General features: G+C 40.9%; 2 protein-coding genes and 1 pseudogene across 5 annotated transcripts in view; 2 read left to right on the forward strand and 1 right to left on the reverse strand.

The window, feature by feature from the left end:
- The first annotated feature begins 30 nt into the window (after positions 1-30).
- Positions 31-14,218, forward strand: LOC146687934 (ceramide synthase 2-like). Of its 3 annotated transcripts, none has more exons than XM_085438422.1 (13): positions 31-94; positions 748-921; positions 1,677-1,794; positions 3,118-3,236; positions 3,439-3,496; positions 5,856-5,906; positions 7,080-7,172; positions 7,609-7,737; positions 8,304-8,413; positions 8,530-8,683; positions 8,962-9,070; positions 12,584-12,686; positions 13,141-14,218. In XM_085438422.1, exons 2-13 carry the CDS (start codon positions 755-757, stop codon positions 13,211-13,213), a joined length of 1,284 nt encoding a protein of 427 aa, XP_085294548.1. In that variant the 5' UTR covers positions 31-94; positions 748-754; the 3' UTR covers positions 13,214-14,218. The 3 variants fall into 3 exon arrangements, with proteins under 3 accessions (XP_085294548.1, XP_085294549.1, XP_085294550.1); XM_085438424.1 differs by having other exon boundaries at positions 66-123; XM_085438423.1 differs by lacking the exons at positions 12,584-12,686; positions 13,141-14,218 and having other exon boundaries at positions 8,962-9,690.
- Positions 13,827-27,601, reverse strand: part of LOC146687935 (homer protein homolog 3-like) — a 17,403-nt gene continuing 3,628 nt past the window's right edge. Inside the window, exons 3-10 of one of the 2 annotated variants that reach the window (XM_085438426.1) lie at positions 27,098-27,254; positions 23,966-24,097; positions 23,763-23,867; positions 22,475-22,587; positions 19,758-19,914; positions 15,672-15,770; positions 15,495-15,575; positions 13,827-15,385 (exon numbers count right to left, since the gene is read on the reverse strand). In XM_085438426.1, the coding sequence (XP_085294552.1) occupies positions 15,200-15,385; positions 15,495-15,575; positions 15,672-15,770; positions 19,758-19,914; positions 22,475-22,587; positions 23,763-23,867; positions 23,966-24,097; positions 27,098-27,254 (1,030 nt within the window). In that variant the 3' untranslated portion in view covers positions 13,827-15,199. Of the gene's footprint in view, positions 15,386-15,494; positions 15,576-15,671; positions 15,771-19,757; positions 19,915-22,474; positions 22,609-23,762; positions 23,868-23,965; positions 24,098-27,097; positions 27,255-27,601 lie in introns of both variants that reach the window. The other variant, XM_085438425.1, reaches the window with a different exon arrangement.
- LOC146687936 (protein LZIC pseudogene) lies at positions 24,350-24,820 on the forward strand (annotated as a pseudogene).

Here is a 27,601-nt window from a genome sequence, read left to right on the forward strand (position 1 = left end):
AGGAGCACCACGGCGCATCGTCAGCCACCCAGGGCTCAGCCTGAAATCTCGGTTTAAGCTGGATTTTCTTTCAGATTCCTGCCTCATTAATTCGGTTTGTAATTCACACGGAGGTCCTGGTCGGTAGGTTTCTGCTCTGGATCCCGTTTCTTTCGGCGGTCTCATTGCAGCTTACTGCGTTTATCCATGGAAACAACCAACTGAAGTGCAGTCGGCTATTTCTCTGCACTTTGTTTAAAAGAGATCGTTATTCACCTGACCCGTGCTTTATGGTTGTTAGGATGATTAATTCTGATCTTGTAGGACAGGAATTTTCTTATTGTGGGACATTTTTATTTATTTAAGAGTTATTATTATTGTTGATTTTTGATAACATATTGTAGTTGAGGTGACAGATGTAGGATCATAGGATGCTTAGGATGCACCAACATAGTGCTCTTCTTGTTGTAGCTGCTGTCTCTCTCACGTGACACCTCACCTGCTGTTATACCTGGATGAATTCATATTTGTTTGCGCTCAAGCTTAACTGTGTGGAAACCTCTAATGTGTACTGTACATAATATAATTGGTTTGTGCATTTGTGTCTATGTGTGTGTGTTGTATATTGTATATTATTTGCCCTTCAGATTAGATGCCAAACTTAATTTCACAGTTTGAGTTATATACCTTTAAATGACAGTAAATCTAATCTATTCTTATTTTGTTCTGTCCACCATGTTCTCTTATTCTTCTTCACCTGTGCATCAGAAAAAAAATGGAGATGCTGCCTGATTTATGGAAGGAGGACTACTGGCTTCCTCCTGGTGTGACCTGGAGAGACATGGAACAAATGGGGGACTCCAACCGCCCCAGACCCCTGGACCTTCTCATCACTCTGCCCCTCGCCCTCGGCTTCGTAGCCCTCCGCTACATGTTTGAAAGGTAGCACACAGGCCTTCTTTGTTTTGAAATGGGTGAGTGAGTGTTTGAGATAGTGAAGGGTCTGCAGCAGAGCACACAAACATTTCACTCCACTGAAGCTGAAACAGCACTTACAAGTCTTTTCGAAAATACAGCAATCATATGAAGTCGTTGTCACCACTGGGGAAAAAAGTAGTCGCACTGCATTTGCTTCCTATAGCCATCCACAGTATCAATAGAGAGGACTTTGTAAGAGGATCCGAGCTGTGGGACAGTGAGCAGGTGTTTTTGTGTTTTTGGTGAGTGGAGCTGGCATTGTTAGCATGGGGGGAGAAAGACTCTGGAAACTAGAGAGGAAGATAAACAGAAATGAAATGAGGGAGAAAATTAGAGATGTTCAAACCTAAATGAAGGTAATTTAACATATTAGCTGTGAGCAAACAAGCAGAAGATGCGTCAAGAGACTCAAATTGCTTGTTAATCATACTTAAGATGTCATGTGATTGTCAAATGATCTCATGTTCCTGGAGTGGAAAAAAATCATGCATGGCTATAATTAACTAATAAAAGCAGGCTTGTTTGCAGGTTTGTAACAATGCTTTAACCTAATGTTTTTTAACTGTTGTGTTGCTAAGTGAGTGGTAATACAATGCATTCATATGTAAGTGCAGTCACACGCTGGTCACCCAGCGCTCTATTTACAGCTAAACAGTGACTGCTACCCCGAGTATCCCCCGTCCTCTTTCTAAGATACCTTTTGTTCTCTCTGCCCTCAGGTTTGTTGCCCCACCCATGGCCAGGTGTCTTGGGGTGAAGAATAGATTTCAAGTGACCGCTGCACCATCGCCGAATCTGGAGTCGTTTTACATCCAGAACAGGAGAGAGCCGACACAGGTGAGCCTGAGGAGGCCTCTGCACGCATGCAAACACGTGGCTTAGTCTTTGAATTTGTATTTCTTTAAAGTCAGGTGTTTTTCAAATGATTAAACTGGCGTGTTTTTTCATTTGAAAGTTAAATTTGTGTGTAAAGGCACTTTGTTTTCCCTTTCCCCCACAGCATTAAACACACAACCCCACAAGGTCATCTTGTGACCTTTCACAGGCTTCTGGCTAAATAGAAATGAGTCCAGCAGACATTTGCTTTTGCTCTAAAGACTGAAGAAATATGGAGGGTCAGCTTAATGACTTATTGGCTGAAAGCTGACAAAAAGCCTCATAACTTAGAAACGGTGCACGGTGGCACGGTGGTTAGCACTGTTGCCGCACAGCAAGAAGGTCCTGAGTTCAATTCCACCATCAGGCCGGGGTCTTTCTGTGTGGAGTTTGCATGTTCTCCCCGTGTTTGCGTGGGTTCCCTCCGGGTACTCCGGCTTCCTCCCACCGTCCAAAGACATGCAACTTGTGGGGATAGGTTAATTGGATAATCCAAATTGCCACTAGGTGTGAATGTGCGAATGAATGTGAGTGCGAATGGTTGTCTGTCCCTGTGTGTTGGACTGGCGACCTGTCCAGGGTGTACCCTGTCTCTCGCCCTATGACAGCTGGGATGGGCTCCAGCGCCCCCCGCGACTCTGAAAAGGATAAGCGGAAGCGAATGGATGGATGGAACTTAGAAACTATGATTCTTACAAGTGTGGTGTGTTCTTTTAACATATAGACAAAGACTTGAAATAGCAGGTCACATTTGACCTCTGACCCCTGTAGATTGATCTGAAGGTCAACATGTTAATAATGCTATATAGAGCTATTTAAAACTATGCTTCTTTCTGCCATTGTTTCCACTGTAGGCATATAAAGAATGATATGTAAATATCACATTATTTTTTATGACTTTGTTATGTACAATATAGTAACAGGTTATAACTTTTAAAATACTGTTTAGATACATATAGAAAGTTTCTGACTAAGTTTATTTTGTTTTTGGAAAGCAAAATGAACATGTGATCAAGATTATTTAAACAAATTTCACTAAACAATGAAATGAATGCTACATATGTAAACATTAATAAGAAATAATAAAATAAATATACTCAAAAATGATGTCAACTATATTCAAATGGGTTTGAACAGGAGAAATAAATCGAAGCCTGCACGTCGCACTTACTTTTACTGCACTACAAACTTCTTAAAGTACGTTTTAAAAGAACAATACGAACACGTTGCATTCGAGCGTCGCTTGCTCCACCTCAACTCATTCTGTGCTGTTTTTTGTTTCAGAGTGAAATGGAAGGCTTGATGCTGTCGTGCCGCAAAACGCAGAGACAAATAGAGACGTGGTTCAAGCGTCGCAGGAGCCAAGACAAGCCGTCTAAAACCAAGAAGTTTGGTGAAGCTGCGTAAGTATTTCCCCTCCACGCCTCCGTCATTGTCCAGTTACTGATGAGTTCCTTCAATAGAAGATCCTCCACCAGTCTCCACAATGACCGATCCTGGAAAAGCTCGCAAGAACTCTGACACTGTCCAAAGCTTTGGCTGGTTACATTTTTAAAGTGCTTTTTTAAATGGCCAGAGTTTCTCATCTCAGTCGCTGTCTTTCAGTTGGAGGTTCTTCTTCTACCTCACAGCTTTTGTGGCTGGATTGTCCTGCCTGGTTGATGTGAGTGACAACATTTTATAGCAATGACATTTTACTCCTACTATTGATGCTAAAACAATAAGTGAGTGAAAAAAAATCAATTTAACCTTTGTGTTGTCCTGGGGTCATTTTTGTCCCAAAAAGAAATCTTTTGCTATCAAAAATGTGTTTTTTATTCATTAAATGGTCTGAAAATAAGTGAAGTTATTCAGTACTATGCTATGCATGATTGGAATAAGTTGGAATAAGTAATTTGATTTATTTATGGGGGTTTTATTGGATTTTGTAACACCTGTTGTCCTTGGGGGTCAAAAACGGCCCAAAGTAAAAAGTGTTGCAAAGGGCCATATTTTCATACCATACTGCTTTCAAACATCTTGGATCACTGATGTGTGGGGTCATGCAATGCTCATAACAACAACAACAAAACAGGAAGCACAATGAGGAGGCAGGTGCTCTACATTTAATTCAATTTTAATTACACAGCACCAAATCACAACAACAGTCGCATCAAGGTGCTTCATATTGTAAGGCAGACTCTACAATAATACCTACACAGAAATTATCTCACAAGCCTCCATTGCACTGGAGGCTTGTGAGATAATTTTTTTACCATGTTGTGGAAAGGAATGACCAGTAAAGAAATGCACATATTGTCCTCTAGTGTAATGAGGAGGAATAATCAATGTTCAGGAAGATCCAGGGTTAGAAGATAAAGAAAATATTGCCAATATTTAGATCAAATGCTACCTTTTCTCTGAAAAATCACATCACCCACCTGCAGAAGTGGAAGAAGGCTATGAAGTGAAGGAAAGTGATGAAGAATCTGAAGTATGTTCAAGTAGGTTCTCAGGCATCCAGAATGTGGTAGTCTGAAGAGCTTGGAAAGAAAGTGACTGGGCTTCTTGAAGTTTCTTGAATTTTCAGAATGTGAAACTAAAATAGAAGATGTGTCAGAGGACTACACATCTTCTATTTCAATTATGATGAAGATCAAGCAAGAACGAGGAGTCAGCTGAGACAGGAATATTTGCAGTAATATGAGGAAACATTGATCTGGTCTTCTATCCTTCCCAGTGACAGACGATGCAGGACTCTCTCGTGCGTCACAGAGAAAGACAATCTACCACGGCACATATGCCAGGTCCCATACTGATTACCTAAAATCCTTAGATTGCTTTTCTACGCGAGCGCTGAAAGCATTATACACCATGTATTCTGCTTGTATTATGCTTTTTAACGTTCACATGCCAATGGATGCATCAGAGACCAAGTTGGGGTTCAGTAACGTGTCCAAGGACACCTTGGTAAGAACTCCAGACTAGAGCACACAGAGATTGAACCAACAACCATCCAATTAGCAGATGACCTGCTCTACAGCCAACTCAATGACAAACAAGGAGGGACAACAAGAGAGGAAGAAAAATGGATCAAGAGCAGCTGTAGGCATATGTGGGTGTGTTGATTCTTACTGCCGTGCATCCAGTAGAGTCGCTACGGCCAGTTTATGACATCCAGAGTCTTTTAGGGCAGTTTTCATGCTACCGTGACTGACACAAGATTAATCACAGAATCGCAAAAAGGATATCATTCCTTGATAAAGAAACAATAAATGATCATTGTTCATGACACAAACATGCTCCCATTGGAGGTGTATGGAACAAGTGGATGTTTCTCCTGCTGTGATGTAAGATCCAGGTACTGATATGACTGTGTGAGCACCAAGTCCCCTTCAGAGGACTCTGTCCATTCCAACAGAACATCCCAAGTAAACCGGGGAACTACGAGATAAAAACATGTGCAGTATGTGATGTCAGGTAATGAGTTGGAATAAAGTTGTATAAAAGCTTGAAACACAGAGATGGATGATATTTTATACTTATTGCTTTCAAACCAGATGGGGTCATTTTTGACCCCAGAAGACAACAGATGTGATTATTTGCTGCCAGTGAAAAACTTGAAGTAGTTTAAAAACAGCTTCCTAAATTAACTTTGACATATACCCGTCTGTGATCATCTGTTAAAGAAACCAACTCTGGTTGTGAAACGATAATCACAATAACTGATGATTTAATTTATTTTTTTTACCCAAAAACAAAGACACATTTCATTTAAATGAGGTTTTATCAGACATAAATTTGAAATGGAATAAAGAAATCGTGTCAAAATGTTTGAATTAAGTTTTAATTAAAAGTGGGGGAAAAATCCACTTCATATTAATTAAGTATCAATCAAACCAGATGGAGTCATTTTTGACCCCTGAGGACAACAGGTGTGGAAATCGGGAGGACATTATGAGGGATAATCTGAAAGTTATTTCTGTCCTTTCATACGTTTCCACCTCTTCAGGTTTATTCTAAATTTTTCCCTGTCTGTGCAGAAACCGTGGTTCTGGGACCTCAGGGAATGTTGGAGGCAGTATCCATTTCAGGTGAAAACATTACATACACCACATGACTACTTTGGTAAAACAGAGTGTGCTCCATTAAAATAACCGTTGTGAAAGTCTCATTATTTATGTTGAAAGTGTAACCTGTGTACGGATAGGTAATCCAATTACACCTATTTTACAGAGGAGCTGTAAAACAAGCACAATACAGTAAATTCATGTACGGCATTCAAACTACAGAGAGTTAACCAGGTTATTTATATAGTGCCAGGATGTCAGAAATGAAGTTAAAAAGTTAAATATGTGCATGTGTAACTTTGATTATATTCAGTTACTCAAGATGGGGTTAAATAAATCTAAACAAGCCAAGAATTAGAGGCCCTGATAATTAATGGCTTATTATAAAGAATCACACATTTACCCGGTTACTGATTTGGCTTGGTCGTTAACTTTGGCCATGAAACTGCATTAGTTTGATATTTAACGCATCCTGGTTCTATATTTAGAAAAGTAAAATATTTTATATTCATATTTACTGCTACTAATAATAATAATACGTAATAAATTATGTGTATAAAAAGTCTATGATAAATACATTTACAAGTTTCTAAAAGTAAGCATAATAATCCCTAAAAATGGAAAGTAAAACACATTGTGCCACACATACGAGAATATATATATATATATATATATATATATATATATATATATATATATATATATATATATATATATATATATATATATATATATATATATATATATATATGTATGTGTATATATATATATATATATATATATATATGTATATATATATGTATGTATATATATATATATATATATGTATGTATATATATATATATGTATGTATGTATGTATGTATATGTATGAAAAAATAAATAAAAATACCGTCATGGCTGAGAATAGTTTCAATCCATCTAATTGTAGTTTATAGGCAAAGAGTGATCCATTATACCGCCTAGTGGGACTAAAAACAAAATGAGTTGCTCAGATTCTTAGGCTTCGGTGGCAAGTGTAAGGATAGCGACACGCTAGAATTATTCATGATAGTTTCCCTTCCTTTCTTAAACAGAAAAGCTTATAAATACATTTCAAATCCTCCACCTGTGTAGGTGCAGTGCTCCCTACTGTTCTGCCAGTATTTAAAGTCCAGGTATTTTATAAAAAAATCACCTTTATATTTGTCCTCCTCAGCCCATGGAGAGAGCTCACTACTGGTACTACATGCTGGAGCTGGGATTTTATGGCTCTCTGCTCCTTCGGATCTCTGTGGATGTCAAGAGGAAGGTGAGGATGTTACACAACAGGCTGCGTTCAGCCCCGGCGACACGTAGCAAAGTGTTTATTTAAACAGAAGCGCTTGTGCATTGAACGGCCCGTTTTGTTACGCAAGCGTTGCATTGAAAGCAGCTGATTCACTGCGTGCGCTGCCCTTTTAGATACGCCAGAGTTTATATACAGATTGCTGCTGACTGAGTTGCATGTTTCACACATTCCACCACAGAGTGCGTTGCCAGATTTCTTCCTGTCTCACGCAGCAGATGCCCTTTACAGAAGTTAGCTGTTGGGATGATGTTGGTCTAACTGTGGTCATATTTCATGTTTCTCTCACTTCACTTCTGCTTTAATGAGAAACCTGACCAGCACATGGTTAATGAGTGACTGTCTTCTGTTGACATCTGATGGTTCTTTTGTTTTGCTCACTGCATGTTTGCCTTTGCAGGATTTTAAGGAACAGGTCGTCCACCACTTGGCTACCATCTTCCTGCTCAGTTTCTCTTATTGTGCCAACTACATTCGCATCGGCACCTTGGTCATGCTGCTCCACGACTCCTCTGACATCCTGCTAGAGGTAACCTGCAGATCCTTTTATTTATGCTCTAAAGGTAAAATAAAGGTCATTTACGGTCATTTTTTTTTTTTACATGTGCAGGAAAAAACATCTTGGGAATCTTTAAAAATATAATATTCACTTTGGCCAGACATCCTACATTAATGTAGAAAATTGAAAGAAATGAGAAAAACTGACTGTACAAACTACAATCAGAAGTTCAAACTGCACTTTAGGCTATTCTTAGAAAATATTTATCTAAGACCTCTGCAGTAGCCTGCAGGAAGCAGAAGGATCCTGTGATTGTGCCATGATAGCTAGCGGTGCTGACTGACCTTTGTTAACCTGTGCAAAAGACACAATTGTGAATAACATCAGGCTTCTAAACCTGAGCTGCTTGATGCTTTTTATTTTTGCACTGAAAATGAGAAAACAGCAGGCGTTCTTAGTGTTCTGCTTGACTTAAAGACTGAGCTGTTTTTCCCCATTCTGAAAACATTTAGTTTGTTATTTTATTATCCATATCTACATAGCACTATTGTTGGGATTTGCTATGTGACTTTATTGCACGGTTATTATTTCTGCAGCCTGCAAAGATGTTCAACTACGGCGCTGGCTGGGGGAGATCGTGTGACACCCTGTTTGTTATGTTCGCTGTGATCTTCCTCGTGACTCGGCTGGTGATTTTTCCCAGCAAGTAAGAGATAATTCTCCTTTTTTTGTCGTTAAATTGCTCGATAACTGTAAAAGAAGTGTGGATGAATTTGAACTCTCTCATCAGCAACTTGACTCTAGCTATTCGATTACTTACAGAATCATTCACACCACCCTGGTACTGTCCATGGAGGTGTTTGAGCCTTTTGCTGGCTACTACTTTTTTAACATCCTGCTGATGGTGCTGCAAGGTCTGCACATCTTCTGGGCCAAGTTGATCTTGCACATGTTCTATAAGTTCCTGAAAGGCAAGGTGAGAAAGAGCAGTGAAGCTATAGTGCGTCACGAGATGTCTCTGACATGTTTTCAATTGTTTTGCAGTTCTAATTCTTACGTGATACCACTTGATGCAAACAATCAAAGAGTCCAATTAAAAGGACGACAGGGAGCATCCAGAAAACTGAACCAGTCAGCTTTATGTCCTCATTCACAGCCCTGTGGTCACAAGAAAATAAATCAGTGTCACCCACTCATTTGTTTTTGGACCTTCTTCGTAGTTTGTAGTGTGAAACCTTCTGTTTTCTTCCTCAGCTGGAAAAAGATGAACGCAGTGATGAAGAAAGTGAGGTTGAAGAGGAAGAGGAGGAAAAAGGGGGAGAGGAGAACAAGGACCCAGGAGTTGACTGTTACTGGGAGAAAAGTAAAGACTCTCTTAACTCCAAACTGTCTATGCTCACCAACAGCTGTGTCCTTAACAACCTGGCCAACCACAGGTCGTCTGTGGTGGACAGAATGCGTAAAGCTCAGTAGGAACGTTCTCCGTCTGTTGTTTTCCTTTACTAATGTGAACTGGGTGTGTTCAGTCAGAGCGGTGTCTGTGAGTCAGATGATGCTACTGTCCTTCACTTTTAACTGTGAGAAACTGAAGCAGAAAACATTCTCTTTAAAGCCGGTGTCATAAAACAGGTGTCATAGCGCCCTGCTACACACAGGAAGCACAATCCTGAGCCTCAGTAACGCTGTACAATGATCCATAGTGATTCACTGTCTTTAAAGAGGGACGGCAGCCTTCATTTGAAATGTTTTGTGCTTGCTAATGTCCACTGTAGCCTTCACTGCACACGGTTTTCTTTTTATTTATTAGGCTCACGAAGCAAACATTTAAAAGTACAACAGAGATTATTAACACGAACATAAACCAATATCGAAACAAAAGAGCAGGTTGATGTATGTTCATGCGTAGATAGAAGTGCTCTTTAATTACTGTAAAATACTGTTACATTTAAATGCTGAAAATAAAATGATCATTTAGTCTTTCTACCTTTATTTCTTTTTTTGGTTAAAGATTTTGAAAACCACCTCAACCGGCTCCTCATATCGAAAGGAGCCAGTTGAGGTGGTTCGGGCATCTGACAAGGATGCCTCCTGGGCTGGGCGAGGTGTTCCGGGCCTGTCCCACCGGGAGAAACCCCCGGGGCAGACCCAGGACACACTGGAGAGATTATATCACTCGGCTGGCCTGGGAACGCCTTGGTGTTCCCCCTGACGAGCTGGAGGAGGTGGCTGGGGAGAGGAAGGTCTGGGCCTCTTTTCTTGGGCTGCTGCCTCCCTGACCCGGCCCCGGATAAGCGGAAGAAAATGGATGGAGGGATGGATTTTGAAAAATATTTCAGTATGTGATTCTGTAGAATTAAAGTGCTGTGCAAAAGTCTTCAGCCACCCAGGAAGATGGGGTGGAGGTGCAGCCATTTAGTCAAAAGTGTTTACGCAGAAGTGGAAAAAATTCATAGAAGGAAAAAGTTTATTGCTCTAAACCTCTTGAAAGGCATTCAAAGTTCTTCTTTGGATGTTCGCTGCCTTTTGTACTGTTCTCTGTGTAAAAAATCCCACACTGCTCGAATAATGTTGATGCCCGGACTCTGGGGAGGACAGTCCATGATTCATAGTGTTTCATTGTGTGCCAGATGTATTTTTCTTAGATTCTATAAAAGAAATTGGAACAAATTATGTGTTTAAGTGGCAAAAAATACAATTAAAAACTATTTTGTTGGTAAGCTGTGTAGACACAACACTAGTTCATCCCAATGATTATAACAAAAAATCAAATCTCATACAGTCACTGATTCATCATTAGGTTAGGTGCCTTTTTAATGCTTTCATGATTTATAGAACAGTAATAAGAGTCTTAAATAAACACAAAAACTTTGAAAGATCTTCAGAAATCTTGGAGAACTGTTTGTGTTATTTTTCCAGGATCACTTTACACAAATAAGTAAGGGTGGCTAACGAGTTCTGCACAGTACTGTAGTCTAAGGAGCGTCTGGACTTCTTTAAGTTGCTTGAAGATGTTCACCTCTCATAAGAAGCTTCTTCAGTTCTAAGGGCAAATGGTGGAGAGTCCCAGATTTAAGCCCTGTGGGAGTGTCCCCCCAAGAGAGACATGGACCCCCTAATGATCCTCTACCTAATTACACAAGCCGAGGTGTGAAGACGGGTGTAGGTCACAATCAGCCAAGGTTTGGGGTGAGCTCATTGTGAAACCCACTTTCGTGTGAGGTCAGATGGCCCAGGATGAGAGTGGGCGTTAAGGTGTCTGGGAAGGGAACTGGATTATAGATGGCCGACAGTTGGTGTCGTAAACCACCGCCTCTGTTCGAAGATGGTCGCTCACAGTGGACAGAGATGTCTTCTTTCAGTCCTCTTTCAAACTCTCCAAAATGTGAACTTTGGCATCCTCGAAAGCGTGACCTTTATCCTTTAGATGGAGAAGCACCGCCGAGTCTTGTCCAGCGGAGGTGGCTCTTCTATGTTGTGCCATGCATTGTGAAGTGGCTGTTTGGTCTCTCCAATGTAGAGGTCTGGGCATTCCTCGCTGCACTGCACAGCATACACCACATTTTTGAGTTTGTGTTTAGGAATTTTGTCTTTGGGATGAACCAGTTTTTGGCTGAGTGTGTTGCTGGGTCTGAAGTACATTGGGATGCCGTGCTTGGAGAAGACTCCTGAGGTTTTTCCGAGCACCTTAGACTATGATGACCTGGATGACCGAGAACCTTCACAGACACAGTACTGTAGATTAAACAGTGTCACTATCACCGCTGTTGTGCATCGCCATCTGCTGGCAGCTTCTACAACCACACTAAGGAGGTCCACAGACTTGAATTGCAAAAATGTTTAATGACCATAATATCACTTTTATGTGAAACCTCTCTCTCTCGTGAAGGAGTTGTTTTTTTAAAATGCACACATAGTTACAAATGTTCCAGCAGAAGAAGAGACGAAAAGGATTATGGTCTGTGATGGAAGTCTTTCCATGAGCCCTTTGTTTTGGAATAAAATGTCGTAGCTCCTGATGGGTGATTAGAAAGATTCACTCTAGAAGTGATTCAGTTTGTTCACAAGAAAAAGCTCAACTTCTCTCTTTTATTGTTTCTCATGTGGGCTTAATGATGACTCATATTTTATTAATCAATAGTGTTTGCCTTAATTCTTATATTATCAATGCTACTAAGAGCAGGACTTCTTCTTTTCTATTTAGTTTAAATCTATTAGTCTTAAATTAAATATGTAGAATAAAGTTGAAGGAATTTCTGAAAAACATTATTTAACTGGATTAAATCATGAAACTTAATTGTCCTCGCTTTTCTCTCTTCCTCTTTTCTTCTATATTTGTTTTTTTCAATAATTATTTCATTCTTATTGTACCTTTGTGTCATTCATCATAGCAAACACTTGCAGTTAATCTGCGACCTGTTAGTGAGTTTCATCCCAACGTTAGTTACTCCCTCTGTGCAGCAGTGTCAGCAGGACAGATTAAAAACAAAGCACTGGATAAAACTTGTTCACAGCGCTCTGCTCACTGAGTTTCTGAGCGGCTGGTGAACAGAAAGCTTATAAACTTTCTTCTCCTTAACTTCTGAAACGATCATTTTTGTCTGGGAACTCAGTGCACAGTATTACTACATTCATTTTGCTTTATAACTGGATTGGTGTAACTAACAAAGCTCTGTGCATGTAGTAGTACATGCCCACAGTAGCTGTAACCATTAAGTTACTGTCTCACGCTCTTTGCTGGGAAACAGCTTGAGGATGGACTCACCCTGTCAGAATATAACATCCAAAAAGGTGGATTTCACCACGATGGAAGAAAACTGCTGTTTGTTAAATGTTTTAAAGTTGCATTGATGGTTATATACCCATGTCTTTCTCTCAGATTCCAACCCTCACCTTGTCCTACGTCTGAGAGGGGGCATCATTGAGCCATCACTGAAGCAGCTGGCTCAGAAGTACAACTGTGACAGGATAATCTGCCGCAAGTATGTATACAAAACCAGCACACACAAATATTAGCGAGACTGAACTCATTCTCAGAGAGGTGAGGGGATAATTCCCCTAAGATAAGATAAGATGTTTTGAGCGGATTGCTAAAAACTGATTCCACTTGATTTCATCTTTTTGCAGGGTGCATGGGAAAGGTCCGAAGAAGTAAAACCTTTAGTTGCTCCTTATGCACATGAGGTTTTTAGGAAAAAATGCATTATTAGCAAGGCTAAATAATTACTGAGTGGCTGATTAAATAATTTTCCTCTTTCAAAGAACAGTTGTCAGAATCAAATTCAGTGGCAGATTTTAGGTTGACTGGGAGTAAGCTCTCCCAGAGCTTTGATGGCTCCAAGTTGAGTGTTAGCAGATACATATCACAGCCCTCAGTAAAGCAGCGATCTACAGATTCCATCTCACTAATCTAAAGATTTCTGTCATCCGTCTTAGGTGCTATGCTCGTCTGCATCCACGTGCCATCAAGTGTGGACACACCCGCAACATCAGACTGAGGATTCTGTAATCTGATTACACAATCCAGCCGTTAAAAATGCTCCATCAGATTGAATAAAACTCTTAATACTGAAGAAAACCTTTTTTACCTCTTATTTTGAAATGTGTTAAACATCAAAATTGAAGAAAACGTGATCGTAACACATTTTTTGCCATATTTAGATCTTTTCCAAAGTTCAGCTTAATCAGGATGTGAATATGAGCTGAATGATTAAAAGAAAAAAATAGATTATAAAGTTGGCCAGTATATTTTTCAAAAGCACATCAGATTTATCTACAGTCTGTAGAGTAAACCAACAACATAGCAACCCTGTGTTTTTAATTTTTATTTTGAAATAATATTACTGGATTGAATTTATAATTTATTTATTTTTTTAAATAAAGCGTTATTGAATGTAGGTAGGTATTACATTTTGAGTTTGGGTTTTGAGTCAGTTAGTCGCACCTGCAAATTATGGTAAATGGACTGGTTCTTATACTTAAGTACTCAGAGCACTTCCAAGACATCTCATTCATTCTTTCATACAAGCATTTTTTTCAGTGTCCAAGTATTTTCTATGCAATATTCACCAAAGAAAAACAAACAAACCCAAGAAAAAAAAAGACGAAATGCTGCATAAAGTGATTTTAATGTTTGCTTTTATTTTCAAACCACCATGACGTGGCCCAGAGAGCCGACATCACTGTTCACATTCATCCTCCGTACAGTAAGGCTTAAAAAATGTCATATGATACAGTCTGTGTGATGAAAAGACTCTGAAGAAGACATTGAGTTTTTCTTTTTTAACGTATTTAATTATTCATACAGTACGGCCACAATCTCAAGGCCTATGGCATACTGTCCACAGCTAAAGGTAATGTGCTCAAAAGTAACAGAAGGCAGAAAACATCTTACATTTCTTCAGATGCATCACACCAATGAGAGAAACGTGTTCATTAAGATGTGAAGCTATTGTAAATAAGTTACTAAGTTAGTGCTTTGTTAGTAGATGATGCACAGCATATCATTCAGACTGGACAAGCTCAAAAGTCACTTATATTTACCTGTAAGACTAAGTGATGCATTTTAATTTCCTATGGTTACTTCTTAAGTGCAGCTTATTGATTTATATCATTTGGAAAACCATTGTTATGCTAACTTTAATTGCTTAATATTTCCTACTTACTATCATGTACTTAAGTAGCTTACTGAGGAATCAAAAGTTTCCTAATACAAGAAATGAGGATGTGATAAAAGACGCGCCACGGAAAACTCTTTTTCCCCCTCTGCTCTTAGCATTTGATCTTTGGTGTCAATGTTTAGATGCTGTTGCTATTCAAGTTGCATGTCCTAGATTAACCACATTATCGACAACTACGAGCACACGCTATCCTTGAATATTCCTTTGAAAAAATAACACTGGTCCTTCACATTACACAATATAGCTGCTAGATTACGTATGGGTAACTACAAGACCTGTGTGAACTGTTAACCCAGTAATAATTATGGCGTATGCAGGCTCTTAAATAAGCTAAACTTCTTTTTTTTTGTCTTGTGCGTTCACTTTTCAGCTCCTCTGTTTCTAAGCATGGACTCATTTTGTTGTAAAGATGAAAAACAAGGCCTCTTATTGTTCATATTGACACTGCATTGTGATTTTGGGTACAAAGGTGATCCTTAAGACCAGAAGCACCAGTTCTAAATCCTAAACGACTAGCATTGTTAAGCACTTACCTTATAAGTTGGTTTATTGCACTGAGTGTTACCCTCGAAAGCAACATGAAGCGTTACGTTAAGTCGGGACAAGCTCTACCATATATATGCTGCTGCTCAGAGTCAGCGCGATGTTGCCGTCACTGCTGTGACACAGACCTTCCTGCAGCCGAGGTGGGTTTTGTGCTTGAAGAGGACCGGGACCAGCTCCTTCTTATTTTGTTTACTGCTTCCTGCCGGAACCCCTGTCCTCTCTTCCATTTCTCTTACAGGTTGCACTCTGCCGTGTTTCACCCACCCTTCCTATTTGTCAATAAGTTTAACAAGGCTCTGGCGAAGGTCGTTAAGGTCAAAGATCTTGATGTCCAGAATTTCTATGGCTCTCTGGATCTCAGTATCCAAGCGATCCCGGTCCTCCAGAGAGTTACTCAGGTTCTGCTCCGTGTTCTGGATGCGACGTTCCAGGTCCGAGTTTCGCATCTCCATCTCCTGAAGTGAACGGTAAACACAGAAAAGGCAGAGGGAAATATTAGAAGGTTTACCAGAACCCGATAAGCAATGAAAACGTGCCGAGTTACTGTAAAAACGTCACTCCTACCCGTAATCTGTGGATGGCCTCGTCGCGCTGATGCTCCATTTCGTGGTACTCTCCTTTTTTGCTTTGCAAAATGTGAATTTCCTAGAGAATGAATGAAAGGTACTCATCAAAAAGTCAGTTTTTGTATGTTTTTGTTGATGTGTCATGTCATTCCTTGTTATTTAGCAAATATCCAACCTCATCTTTAGCCTTCAGCAAGGCCTCCAGCTCCTCCAGGGACTGGGTCAGCTCATCCTTCAACAGATCACTGGGGCCGTGGGCTTCAAGGTCAGCCACCTTACAAAACACACCAATGGAAATGTTGTGTATGTAAGACAATGTTTTAAAAAGCTTTTATTTGGTCCAGACTATTACTGGTTTGATTCAAATTATTTTTCCCTGGTCTACTTAAAACAATTGAACTATAATGAGAACAAAGACAATGTGAAATGCAGATCAGAGTGACCTCGTGTTTGGTTGAGATGTAGGGAACACCTTGGTCAGCCATTCATGCTCACAAACACACCTCTAACCAGCTTAAAATTAACCTTACATGGATGTTTTTCGACATCTTTGCAGGCACAGAGAGAGCACGAAAACTCCACACAGAAAGGCTCCAGTCGGCCCATCCAGCCTAGTTTAACACTCTATCCTGTGCAGCTTTTCTCCAACACAACGCCTCTTCCTCCATCTGCCTTGGTTTCATAAGAGTGCTGTGGAAGAGGACAAAATGCCACAAAGACGAATTCGCACGCTGGCTGGCACTTCACCATGTGTACAATCCAGAAATAGCTTTGGTGGGCAAACACAAACAGCAGCACTGCTTTCTATGCACTGAAAAGGAAGCCCTGAGCAGTAAGTTACACATTTTTGCACCATGCCATCCAGTCTAAGAGCTGAAATACACATACACACAGTCTAAGGTGGAGGTTATGGCTTGATCACAGCTGATAGAACATTATTTAATACAGCTAAGCAAGAATCTGTGGACACACTGCTATCTCTGAGATCAAATAGCAGAATAGCATGCTAATGTGCAGAGTTAGCACTTGATATTATATAAGTGTAATGTTTACCATGTTTATCATGTGCCGATTAGTCTTGGAGGTACTTAATATTCAGCTAAATAAACTGATTTCTGACCTGATGATGTCACTGCGATCAGTTATGACACTCCATCCTAAGGGAATAGCTATGCCAAATTTTATCCAAATCATTGATGACTATTGCTACGTCAAGCTATAAATATTAACCAAAGTGTGGCTCTAATATAGTATCTGCATAGACATTAGAATTCACCAGGAATAAATGTAAACATGGTAACCCATCCCACTGAATTTTACAGTCCGGATTAAGGTAAAACACAACCAAAATAACTGAAGCACAGCTAAAAACATTAAAAGGACTTATTCTAGCATTCGTCAGAACGTTTTGATGATGCACTCAGTTTGGACCATCCATCTATTTTCTTATCGGCTTATCCAATTTAGGGATAAGCAGGGCTGCGGAAGCCAATCCCAGCTGTGCCAGGGCAAGAGATAGGATGCACTCTGGACAGGTCACCAGCCCATCACAGAGATAACACACAGAGACAGCCATTCATGCTTACTTTCACGCCTATGGCCAGTCAAAATCACCAGTTAACCTACAGTAACATGCATGCATTTGCACTGTGAGAGGCAGGAGAACCCTCTACACCGAAAGGCCCCAGTCCCTGCACCACACTATAGTAATTCAGACATAAAAGCCTAAAGATTTTAACAACGACATGAAACGTAAAGGTGAATAACAGGAAAACTCATAGACTTTTAACACCTATAACTCTTATCAAAGCTAAAGAGCTCATCGGCAGACAGAATTAAACTTATCACAGAGAGCACTCAACTCTGTTTGCTTTCAGTCACACCTACAGATGGCTCACAGCGTTCACCTGCAACAATAAGCGGCTACTTCTACTATAATGAAGCCGTAGAAGAGCAACACTTTAACGAATGAAATCCTCATTGCATTGCATTTCATCTGAGCTCCATGAATTAGAAAGAAAAACAGAAGGACACCTCCAAAAACACCCCGAATGCCCCGTTGGATTATTTTAAACGGCGTATGGTTTAGACTCAACAGAAGAAAAGAGGAAAAAAAAGAAGAAGAGAGAAACAAGTGGATGCCAACTCCCTCTGGTGATTTTTCATTTTTTCCTAACTGGGGCATTGAAAGTAGGATATTGCTGTCCTACAAACCCCCCTCTCCCTCTCTCTCTCTCACACACACCACCCCGGAGACATGAACCATTTTCAGCCACCTGGTCCCCTTCCTCAAACAGTAGGAACTAGCTCGGTCCAAAGGAGACGGGGTTCTCACTTGTATGATTAAATCAGTCGATGTGGACCAAAATAGTGAAAGCTGTTTCTTACTGAAATACCAGGGGAGCGCTTACGAATGAAACAGTAGTGATCGATACTGTAAGGCTGGGCTATAATGGAAAGGGATCGAGGTGTTAAAGCATCAAATCAGAGAGGTTTGTAAATGTCAGCCTGAGGCGACGTCGTCCCCAGAGGAATCAGCTCCCAGCAAATATGAAAATACCTTTTATTGATGAGCGGGTACAGGGAGGGCAGCGGCATCTGCATCCACCGGAGCCTGAGAAGTAATTCAAGTGTAAAACCCTCGTGAGGCTCTGTGTTTAGACCGAACTCCCTCGTGGCGAAACGTGAAATTTGGCGTGTACTTAGTGAACCGCTTCAACCAGCACAGATAACGCCTTGATTAAAGCTTCTGAGGGAAAAAGCCTGCAGCACAAGTCAGAGATTGATGGAGTGTGTTACCAGCAAAGCTTCTTTTTTCCAAACAACCAGTTTCAAAACAAGGGAATATAGTGTCTGCAAAGGACGACCCAATCAAAAGCAGCAGGGCTTCGCTCAGCAGCGTAGAGGCACACAACCCCGGATCAGTCTTGCAGCAATATCTCTCTGTTGCTTGTGCAATCTTACTTGTGTTCCTGTTCCACAGAAATGATCACTAGGTGTGACCTTAACCATTAGTTTCTATTCCACAGGTTACTGCAGAGTTGTATAAGAGCTTCAGAGGCCAGAGGAGAAAACTTCTCAGCTTTTAGACTCAGAATTTTAACTTTTTGTTAACCGTATGTCTCAACTTTTAGGTCACAGATGGTGCATTATCATGAATAACTAATCCCTCCGTTCTTTAAACTCCTTGTTGTGCTGATAGTTGGTGGATGGAGCCTTCTCAGCCAGAGTGCATTAGACAAGAGGCGATGTGAGGCAGTGGGAAATTCTGAGTGTGTCTTTGGACCAGTGGAGAAAAGTGAAAACCCAGAGTACAGAGATATTTTAATCTGCTTTTTTGCTATTGAAAACAAATTATTATGAAATAAAACAATAAGATCATTCAGCCAATTTCAGCATCTGACTCCAGCACTCTTCAGAAAGCATTAACAGGATTTAAAGGAAAGGTGATGTTTGCATTGCTACACTCACTTTACAATAAAGCTACCATCACCCAAAAATGACTCTTTTTAAAATGCAGTTTCAAACCATCTGCTTTAAAATGATTTCGTTTACAAGGTGACTTTCTGCTTAAGCATCCAAAGCAAAACTCACATGTGGGATGTTATAGTCTCACATAAAAGTTGGAGTGCAGGGATACAAAGAAGCTATGAAGACAAAAGCTACTATACACAATAAAAAAGTGGGAGGTTAAAAAGTCCTGGGAATGAGGAAGAAGAATTTAGTCTGCAGCGTGTAGGTGTACTCAAAATTAAAACATGTACTCTGTTGAGCTTTTTGTAAGTTTATTTAGGTCATTATGTCTTCATTAGATTCTGAAAGTTTTAGACAGGTACATGGGGAGAGATGGGGGCGTGACACGCAGCAGGAGTCCCAGACTTAATCCAGATCTCCTGCTGCATGAGCTCAGCAAAACAACACTTTTTTTCCCAGCTTTTTTAAATGTATCTGTGGCCAGCAAATGCCAGACAATTTTGGATATTATTGGCATAAAGCTTAGTAATGGATCTCATTGTTATTGTTCACTGATGGAGTAGTAGTGATGTATACTCTTAGTGGGGTTTTTTTCCAGTTCAGATCCAAGGAGTTTGACTTAATCAGTCATAAAGATAAAGAGACAAAACCAATAGTAATAGTAATTACTGCTTTTAACAAGAAAAAAAAAAAACATCCTGTATTTTATATGTTTCTATAATTTAATAGGTGAGACTTCAGGGTGAACACACTTCATCAGAGCATCCTCAAACTCCCTGAGGCTCACCTGGTCTCTGAGTCTTTCGGTCTCCTCCTGATATGCTGTCAGCTGTTTCTTCCACTGCTCCACGTTAGCATTCGCTTCATGCAAAGCTGCCACCAACTTAGAGTTGCTGTCCTGTAAAGTGAAGAGCTCAGCTTCCAGGTTCATCTCACAAATAGACCTGAAAAACACGAATACCAATACACATCTACGTCAAATCCAAAACTACGCACCCTGCCTCCCGCCCTATGGCAGCTGGGATAGACTCGAGAGCCGTTTCATCAGTTGCTGTTTCAGTGAGCTGGACCTTAACTTTCAATCAGAGTTTAAAAAAAAATGTTAAAATTCCTCACAAAGAAGAAAAATTGTTACTTATTTAAACAAAAGCAACAATGCTTTTTAGATTTTAGATTTCATTAAGTGGAGTCATATCTAACTCTGTATCCCGCTATATAAAATTGAGAAAACTGATCAAACAATGCAGTGCAAATTTAGCTGATTCTGATTCAGGTACTTACAAATCTTTACAGGGAAAAAAGCTTATGCAGTGTTAGTAATAAACAAAACTGCCACATGTTGATGACTTCAATATTAAATCGAGTCTTGTGTCAAGCACTGCAACATGAGGATAAAAAACAATAGCTGGTTGTGGAGTAACAAGCAAGCTGTACTGCTGCCAAGAGTCTGGAACATGATGAAACTCTGATAGTCTGGTTAACACAATCACAGAGCCACTACACAAGTGTTAAGGAGGCTGTAGCCTGCAGCCGCACACCTAAAGGGCAGACGGAAACTTACTTCACAGGTCTGGTGACAGAGCAAAGAAACACTTATTAAAGCCCCAACCCCGACCCAGAGAGCAGAGATCAAACTGACCAACTGCATCAAGAGACGTTGGAAAGGAAAAAGACAAACGAAAGATGACAGATGATGATGACAGATAAAGATTTGTGTATTTTTCACATCTTTCCATCACGGTTCTTCAGTCCCCACTGACGTTTGTTCCAGTTTAAAATGAAGTGACCTTGAAACTTCTTTATCTCTGTGGCTTTAAACTGAATTTCCTGCACATTTGATGAATGCATGACTTGTAAGCGAGTAAGACAAGCCAGTTCCCACTCCATGAGTCCACTTTTATGCCACCTGCACAGAAGACATATACGATGATTGAATTTGATATGCTCTCTTCATCTTTGATCCTTTTCCTTTGCTCTGTCCAACATCTCCAAAGCTTGATGTTGTAAACTGGCCACACTTTGCCATGGTAACCGTTCAGGAGCTGCTTTCTTCGTGGTAATTGGACTATAGGGTATAAAAGCATTGTGGGTGGCTCAAAGCACTGAATGGAGGGATGCTTCCAAGCCTCATTCAGTGTTATGTATGAGTCAACACTTCGACAATGGCCTGTTCATTTCCTTAGGAGCTTCACAAACTGAATGACGTCAGCGGCGTTAATTAACACAGAAAAAATGAAAACCATGATAACACTCAGGAACCAAAAGGTAATGGATTGTCTGGTTAAGTGCAGCCAGAAGCACAGTCCACTTGAAATTTGAAAAACCCTCATGATGTTACAAAGACCGTTTGTAAAACACAGTGCGTGGTTACAGCAACTACTAGATTGTTATACTGTATTTTTCCGTCAGGGTGGCCACGTAGAGCGGGTCATCGACCAATCAGAATGTCAGTGGCTCAATCTCTGACCCCTATAAGTCCACACGCTCAAGTAGATGCTGCATGTCCTTGAACCATTCAGGTATGTGTTAACGCAATTCTTGAACATCCCAGGATTGGATGTTCAAGAAAATGAAACCCAAGATCACAATGTGCAATACTCACAGAAGTTTCAAAAACACCAAGAGTTACATCTCAGACTCATTAGAGGTTAGCATGGTAAATGCTGACGTTCATGACAGCACACTGGGACAATGTGCTGTGGACAGACGAGACCAAAGCGGAGAAGTTAGGCCATAATACACAGCACCAGAAAACCAAACACAACATGTCAGCACAAACACCTCATGCCAACTGTTAGGGGTGATGATTTGGGCTTGTTTTGCATCTACAAAGTTGAACTGCTCCGTATATTAAAGTACTCTAGAGTCAAATGTGAGGCTGACAGCTAAAACTTGGCCCAAACTCAGTCACACAACAGGATAATGATCCTAAAGACAGCAGCAAATATACAACAGTATGGACAAAAAAGAAGGTGTTACAAGAGGCCCAGTCAAAGTCCACCTTCAACCCGATTGAAATGCTGATGTGAGCTGTGCATAAATTAATGCCTGTAGGCCTTAATGAGCTGAAGCAGCGGTATAAGGAAAAGTGGGTCTGAATTCCACCACGGTGATGTGAGAGATGACAAATTAAGTTATTCCACTTCCAAAAAATTCAATTCTCACATGACCGTATGTATCTGTAAATACAGTCTGTTCATATTCTAAAAAGCCAGTCTTCCTCTTCATAATGGCTAAATACAAAAGCATAAAACTAGCCATGTTGCGCTGATGCAAACCCAGGTATAGTGGAACTGCAAAGACTTGGCATTACCAACATGGCTGTCGAGTTGTGAGATTTACCTAGAAAACCTTTTTCACTGAAGAAGGTCATCGGGTGTGTTTGAAATCAGGCTGTTTCAGCTCTCAGTAATGAAACTTCAAGGCTTCCTTGGTTTCATTTCTCTGTGTGTGTGTGTGTGTGTGTGTGTGTGTGTGTGTGTGTGTGTGTGTGTGTGCAGTTACCCCTCAGAGAGCATCTTTTTAATGCGCTCCTTCTCAGAAGACAGGGTGATGTCTGCGCTCTGGCTGCGAAACAGCTTGTCCTCCGGTCCATTCACGCACATCACCGGTGGAGACTGGAGTTCATCCGAGAGGTCCTGAGAAACACATCAGTAAATGGACTCTCATAATAACTAATGCAAATTATTAAGAAATAAAAAAAAAAACAGACTCTGCATTAAATGGATTTATTCAAAGTGAAGAGAGACCGCCTGCTTTTAGATGTTAAAATCCCATTCAAGTCAAAGTCTGCATATAAAATCAAGCAAAGCTATACAGCTCGTGATAATAATAAATGACTCTCTCTTCGCGGTCTTGTTCTCGATGGACTGACTGCTGTAACACGATAGTTTTAGCGTCTGATAAATGAGAAGCTTAGAGCTGTCTGCCCATCAGAGAAGGTATAAAATGTATAAAACTCAGAGGCAAGAAGAAAAAATAAAGATGCTTCCTGCACACGTGTTTTACATTTCCTCTAAATAATGACTCACCTGTGAGAACTGCAGAGGAAATCCGTGAGGTGGAAAAAACGGAAAAGAAGAACATATCACCACGAAGCACACAACACGAAATGACCTTTTCAACACATCACAGTCAGAAAGCGTGCTTTGCGGACTGATCAGTTATGCAGTGCAGTGCCACTTAGCAAGTACAATGAATTGAAGCAGTTGGCAATTTTCTGGAGCTTTGGCTCTCCCAATGTGTTCGTTAAATCGATCGGGAGTGAGAGACGTCACTTGGAACCTGCTCAGCCGTAGAATTAAAAAGGAAATAGGCATGTTCCTCAAGATCAGGCAGATGTAACTGAAGGCTGATTATTCTTTATTGATGGAAAAGGGCCCTGAGCTGACTACGTTTTCATCATTAGAAGTGTTTCAAGTCAGAGGCTTCTGGGTAGCTGTGGGGAGAAAATGTGAGTGTGGTGTACTGCTGAGCAGCATCGGATAATTTTACCATCGTCCTAGTTTTCCTCATTTTCACTTCCCTCTGAGACAACTGACCCAGCTCACATTTCTTTTGCTTTTCGTTCCCCTCTCTCCCCGTCCCTCCTTTGATTTAGTCACAGCGGCCCTGTCTAATAGCTGAGCTGCAGCAAGTAATACAGGTGCATTCATCTAATCATCTAATTTCAGTCTTGAAATGCCCAAAATGTGCATGAATAACAGAGGTTTCACATTTACAGCTTCTCGGTGACACTCACAAACCTTTGCTCTTCTTTCATGCTCATGCTTTCTAAAAGGACGGCGCTCACCTGAGGAGCAGCGATGGTGAGTGCAGTGTTGGCCAGTTCTTTGTCCTGTGACTTTTCTCGCGCCAGACGAGCTGCATCTTTCACCTCCTTAAACTTCTCTGCAAACTGTACAGGAGAGGGCAAGTCATGACCTGGACAATGCAGCACAAACCCTCTACAAGAAATGGATGGCACATTTTTAAAAATGCTGTACTTTGACCTACCTGATGCAGTTGCTGCTCTGTGGCAAAGCCCAGACCGTAGACCGTGTTGGCGCGGCTGTCAGCCCACTGACCAAACTTCTGAGACGTCTTAGTAAATGTCATGCTGGGCGTAACAGTGCAGTTGATAATTGCCTGCAGATAAAGAGATAACAGAGGTCGTCCCCTTAGGTGCAGGTGAAGAGAGCAGATGGCTCTGGGAGCAGACGCTATCTTCCTTCTTAGACTATGGCAGCAACATGCTCTAACTGAGGCACTGCAAGTTATTATTTTTATTTCTTATGATAACTTATGACACATTTCACCAGTGAATGGTAACATTTTACTCTTACTTTACTAAGAAAGTTATCAAAATGCAGTTTTAACCGTAGATGACCTCTCCACAAATTGAGGCAGAATATGGAGGAACAACTCGATAAATTAATGCATCAACTCATGGACCTGGAGGAATGCTGAGAAGAACCGGATGAGGAAGAGCATGAAGAGACAAAGAAGGAAACTTTGGAGCAGCTGGATGAATTCAATGACTTATGTCAGGAGATGAGATCATTGTGGATGAGCTCAGTGGGTGATGAGCCGCTGGAGGCTTGGCTGATGCCTCCAAAACCTGGGAGTTGATACAACTCTTTCCTTGAAGCAGCCGGGAACGACTGAGAATAAGACAGGCAGAGATGGGCCCGGATGTGATGAAGGGGAAACTGTTACCAGATGTGACACGCAGCAGAAAATTGACATCCTCACAGCCTTGAGAAAACTTGGAGAGAGTCTTACTCCAGAAGATGAGACTTTTCTCACTGAAAACACCACAGCGACACTCAGACTCAGTTTGAAAAAGTGACTGCAAAACAAGGGTTTTAATTAAAAAAAAAATTAAAAAAAAGCCTTTAGTTAGCTGTGGTGTGAAAACCAATTCTACAGATGTGCCTCTGGCTGCTCAGAAGATCCACCAACTGGGGGGTAAGTGGTTCCCTGGCTGATTGCTGACGTATCCCTGGGCAGATGTAATGATATTTATATAGCAGTTCTTCTATCTGAGCACAAAAAGTGCTTCGTTCACTCAAACACATCTCTACTCTTAAGCACTGTATGTATTATACTAAAACACCCCAGTAGATAAAACTCCATGTCAGTATCTTGGCCAAAGATACTTCAACTTGAGGACACTGGAGTAACCAGGAATTAAACCACCAACCTTTCAGTTGATAAACAACCCGCTCTACCTCCTGAGCCTCAGTGGGAATGTTAGGTTTAAAAGAACTGAGGCGAATAAGTAGAGTAGAAAAGTGCTATATAAGTACCAGTCCATCTATTATTTAATAACTAGACAACACCTCAATATGCATTTTCCTACTGAATTCCACTATTTTTCCCATCCTAATAAATACCGCATGATATTCACTTTGTAAATTACATTTCCACTTAAAGTAAAATAGTAAATAAAGCATGTCAAAGGGAAAATCCCTCTGCAGACTTACAGTGAGCACTGAAGGAAGTGAATGTAATATCTGAATGTATAAAGCGGGACATGTTTTGGGAGTAATGCCCGGCAGGTGTTAACGTGTTTGTTTGTGGTCAAATTTAGTCACACCAATGGAGTCACAGCAGAGCGAGATCGATATTAGTAACTGAAGCGTACCAAGATCAAAGTGAAGGTCGAGTACGCCAGTGTGCCCCACCAAACCATACACACTCTCTTTACGTCCCCATCACACCTTCTTCTGAATGTTTAATGCACCATGTAACTCCCCATATGAAGACTGTTTACTGGTGTGTAAACAGAATGCTTTAAAGGATGTGTGCAGATGTTGTAACAGGGTTCACATTTTAGCTATGTCAGGGATGTGGCATCCAGCTTGGCATTTAACTCTGTGGTCCAAAGTTAAGTGTTTCATCAGCCACGGCATGAAAGGGGTGGTCTTGGACTTTAGCACCGACACTCACGGTCCCTACTCACTTTGTTTATTCCCATCAGTGAGATTGAGAGTTTTAATGCTTCCACAAGCATCTGGACATGTTGTTATTACATTTGGTTCACATTTCATAGTAAATCTTTGCGCACTAACATTAGAGACTTATGCTGGAGCATTTAAATCGAAAATAGGCCTCAGCAGAGCCTCACCACAGCTATAGATGATATAGTAGCAAGGCCATGAAGTGGAGTATTGAGCCACTGTATTTGTATTACTGAACAGGTTTTGTTAAAATCAGCGGTTGGTTTGGCATGAACATTAATAGGAGGTTACCAGGATGCCATTTTCACGCATGTTCTCCCTTGAGACCTGTTTCGGCAATTGCTCACACTTCTGCCAAAAGGGCAGCAGCTGCACAATCAAAACATATCTACCAGGTTTATCACATCATTCTCTGGGAAGTTGCCAAAGCTGGCTCTGTCCTTCCTAACACATGACCCCAAAAAAGAAAAAAAGAAAAGGAAAACACACCTATTTATAAACCTGTTTTATTTTACGTCATCTCCTGTGTTAGAGCAATGGCACTGAAAATACTAGAACTGCAGGCAGCTTAAGAAGAAGCATCCCCCACCCCTTTCCCCTCCAACCAATGATTACATGAACTCTGCGCTCTGCGTTTGTGTGCCGACGTGCTTGACATAACATGCTGGATTCTAGCAGCAGGAGCAGCAGTGGCAGAGAAGATTACTGTGGAGCCAGACACCAGCCCTGGCAGGATTGGGCTACTGAACGGCCAACTGCTGCCTCGCGCTGCCTTCTGGGAAGCAGAAATGTGGGTCACACTAGAGGTGCTAAGATGAGATCAGATGGGTCCCCTCCCCACCCGCCTAATCTAAATCCACAAGCCCGGACCAAAGATGGTCTGGCTGCTGATGTGTTGAGCTTCGATTTGGTTTAGTTTGTTATATAATTCTTCACCTCACAGGACTTCTGGTGGGAGTGTGGTTGATGAGTAAAAATTCAATCTCAAGCTGCTGTTTGTCTTGCTTTTTTAGACCTGTGGCATTATTTCAAAACCCCTTTTGATTCCAAAGCCACCAACTTTTACTTATTACTTCTAGACAGCAGATCTGTATTTGTTTGTTGTTTCTCCCCCTGTCCATCTTTAATCTTTCTTCTTTGCTGAATCTAAAATTTTGTCTACACCAATTTCCCACGCACTCACCTTTGTCCCGCCCACACTAATGATGCGATACACGTTGCGGGTAGCATCGTAGAAGAAGGACACTGTGACAGCATGCTTGCTGGCCGGTATCCAGTTCCTCTTGGTGGTGGGGTCGATTTGGAAAACATGGGCCCGGGCGCTGAAGATCGGCTGCTCCCTGAAGGAGGAATCACAGAGGGATGATGATTAGATGCTGTGAGAAGGGAATGTCAAAGTAAAAATCCCTCTGCAGACTTAAAGTAATGTGCACTGGCACTGAAGGAACTGAATGTAAAGTCTAAATGTATAAAATGAGCATCGAACCATTAAAATATGGTCCATTAATAAAACCGTTTTGCTTAAAAATCCTTTCTTGTTTGCATGAAAAACACAAATCTGTCTTTTTTTTTTTCATAACAGGACATCTCTGTCTCCCCTGTCATCCAGGGACAGATCATCCTTTGGCTATCTCCCACTATTTTTCCTGCGTCATCCACCAGTCAAACAGGGTTAGCTGGCAAAGCA

Source organism: Copadichromis virginalis, linkage group LG18 (genome assembly GCF_057382275.1).
Source record: "Copadichromis virginalis isolate Kocher_CV1m ecotype Utaka linkage group LG18, C_Virginalis_male_GT1.1, whole genome shotgun sequence".
NCBI lineage: Eukaryota > Metazoa > Chordata > Actinopteri > Cichliformes > Cichlidae > Copadichromis > Copadichromis virginalis.

Excerpts from the sequence above, each read along its gene's own strand:
- LOC146687934 (XM_085438422.1), top strand. The coding sequence starts at position 755 with ATGGAGATGCTGCCTGATTTATGGAAGGAGGACTACTGGCTTCCTCCT. Across the intron at positions 922-1,676 it reads CTCCGCTACATGTTTGAAAG|GTTTGTTGCCCCACCCATGG; the intron begins GTAGCACACAGG and ends CTCTGCCCTCAG. Across the intron at positions 3,237-3,438 it reads AAGAAGTTTGGTGAAGCTGC|TTGGAGGTTCTTCTTCTACC; the intron begins GTAAGTATTTCC and ends GCTGTCTTTCAG.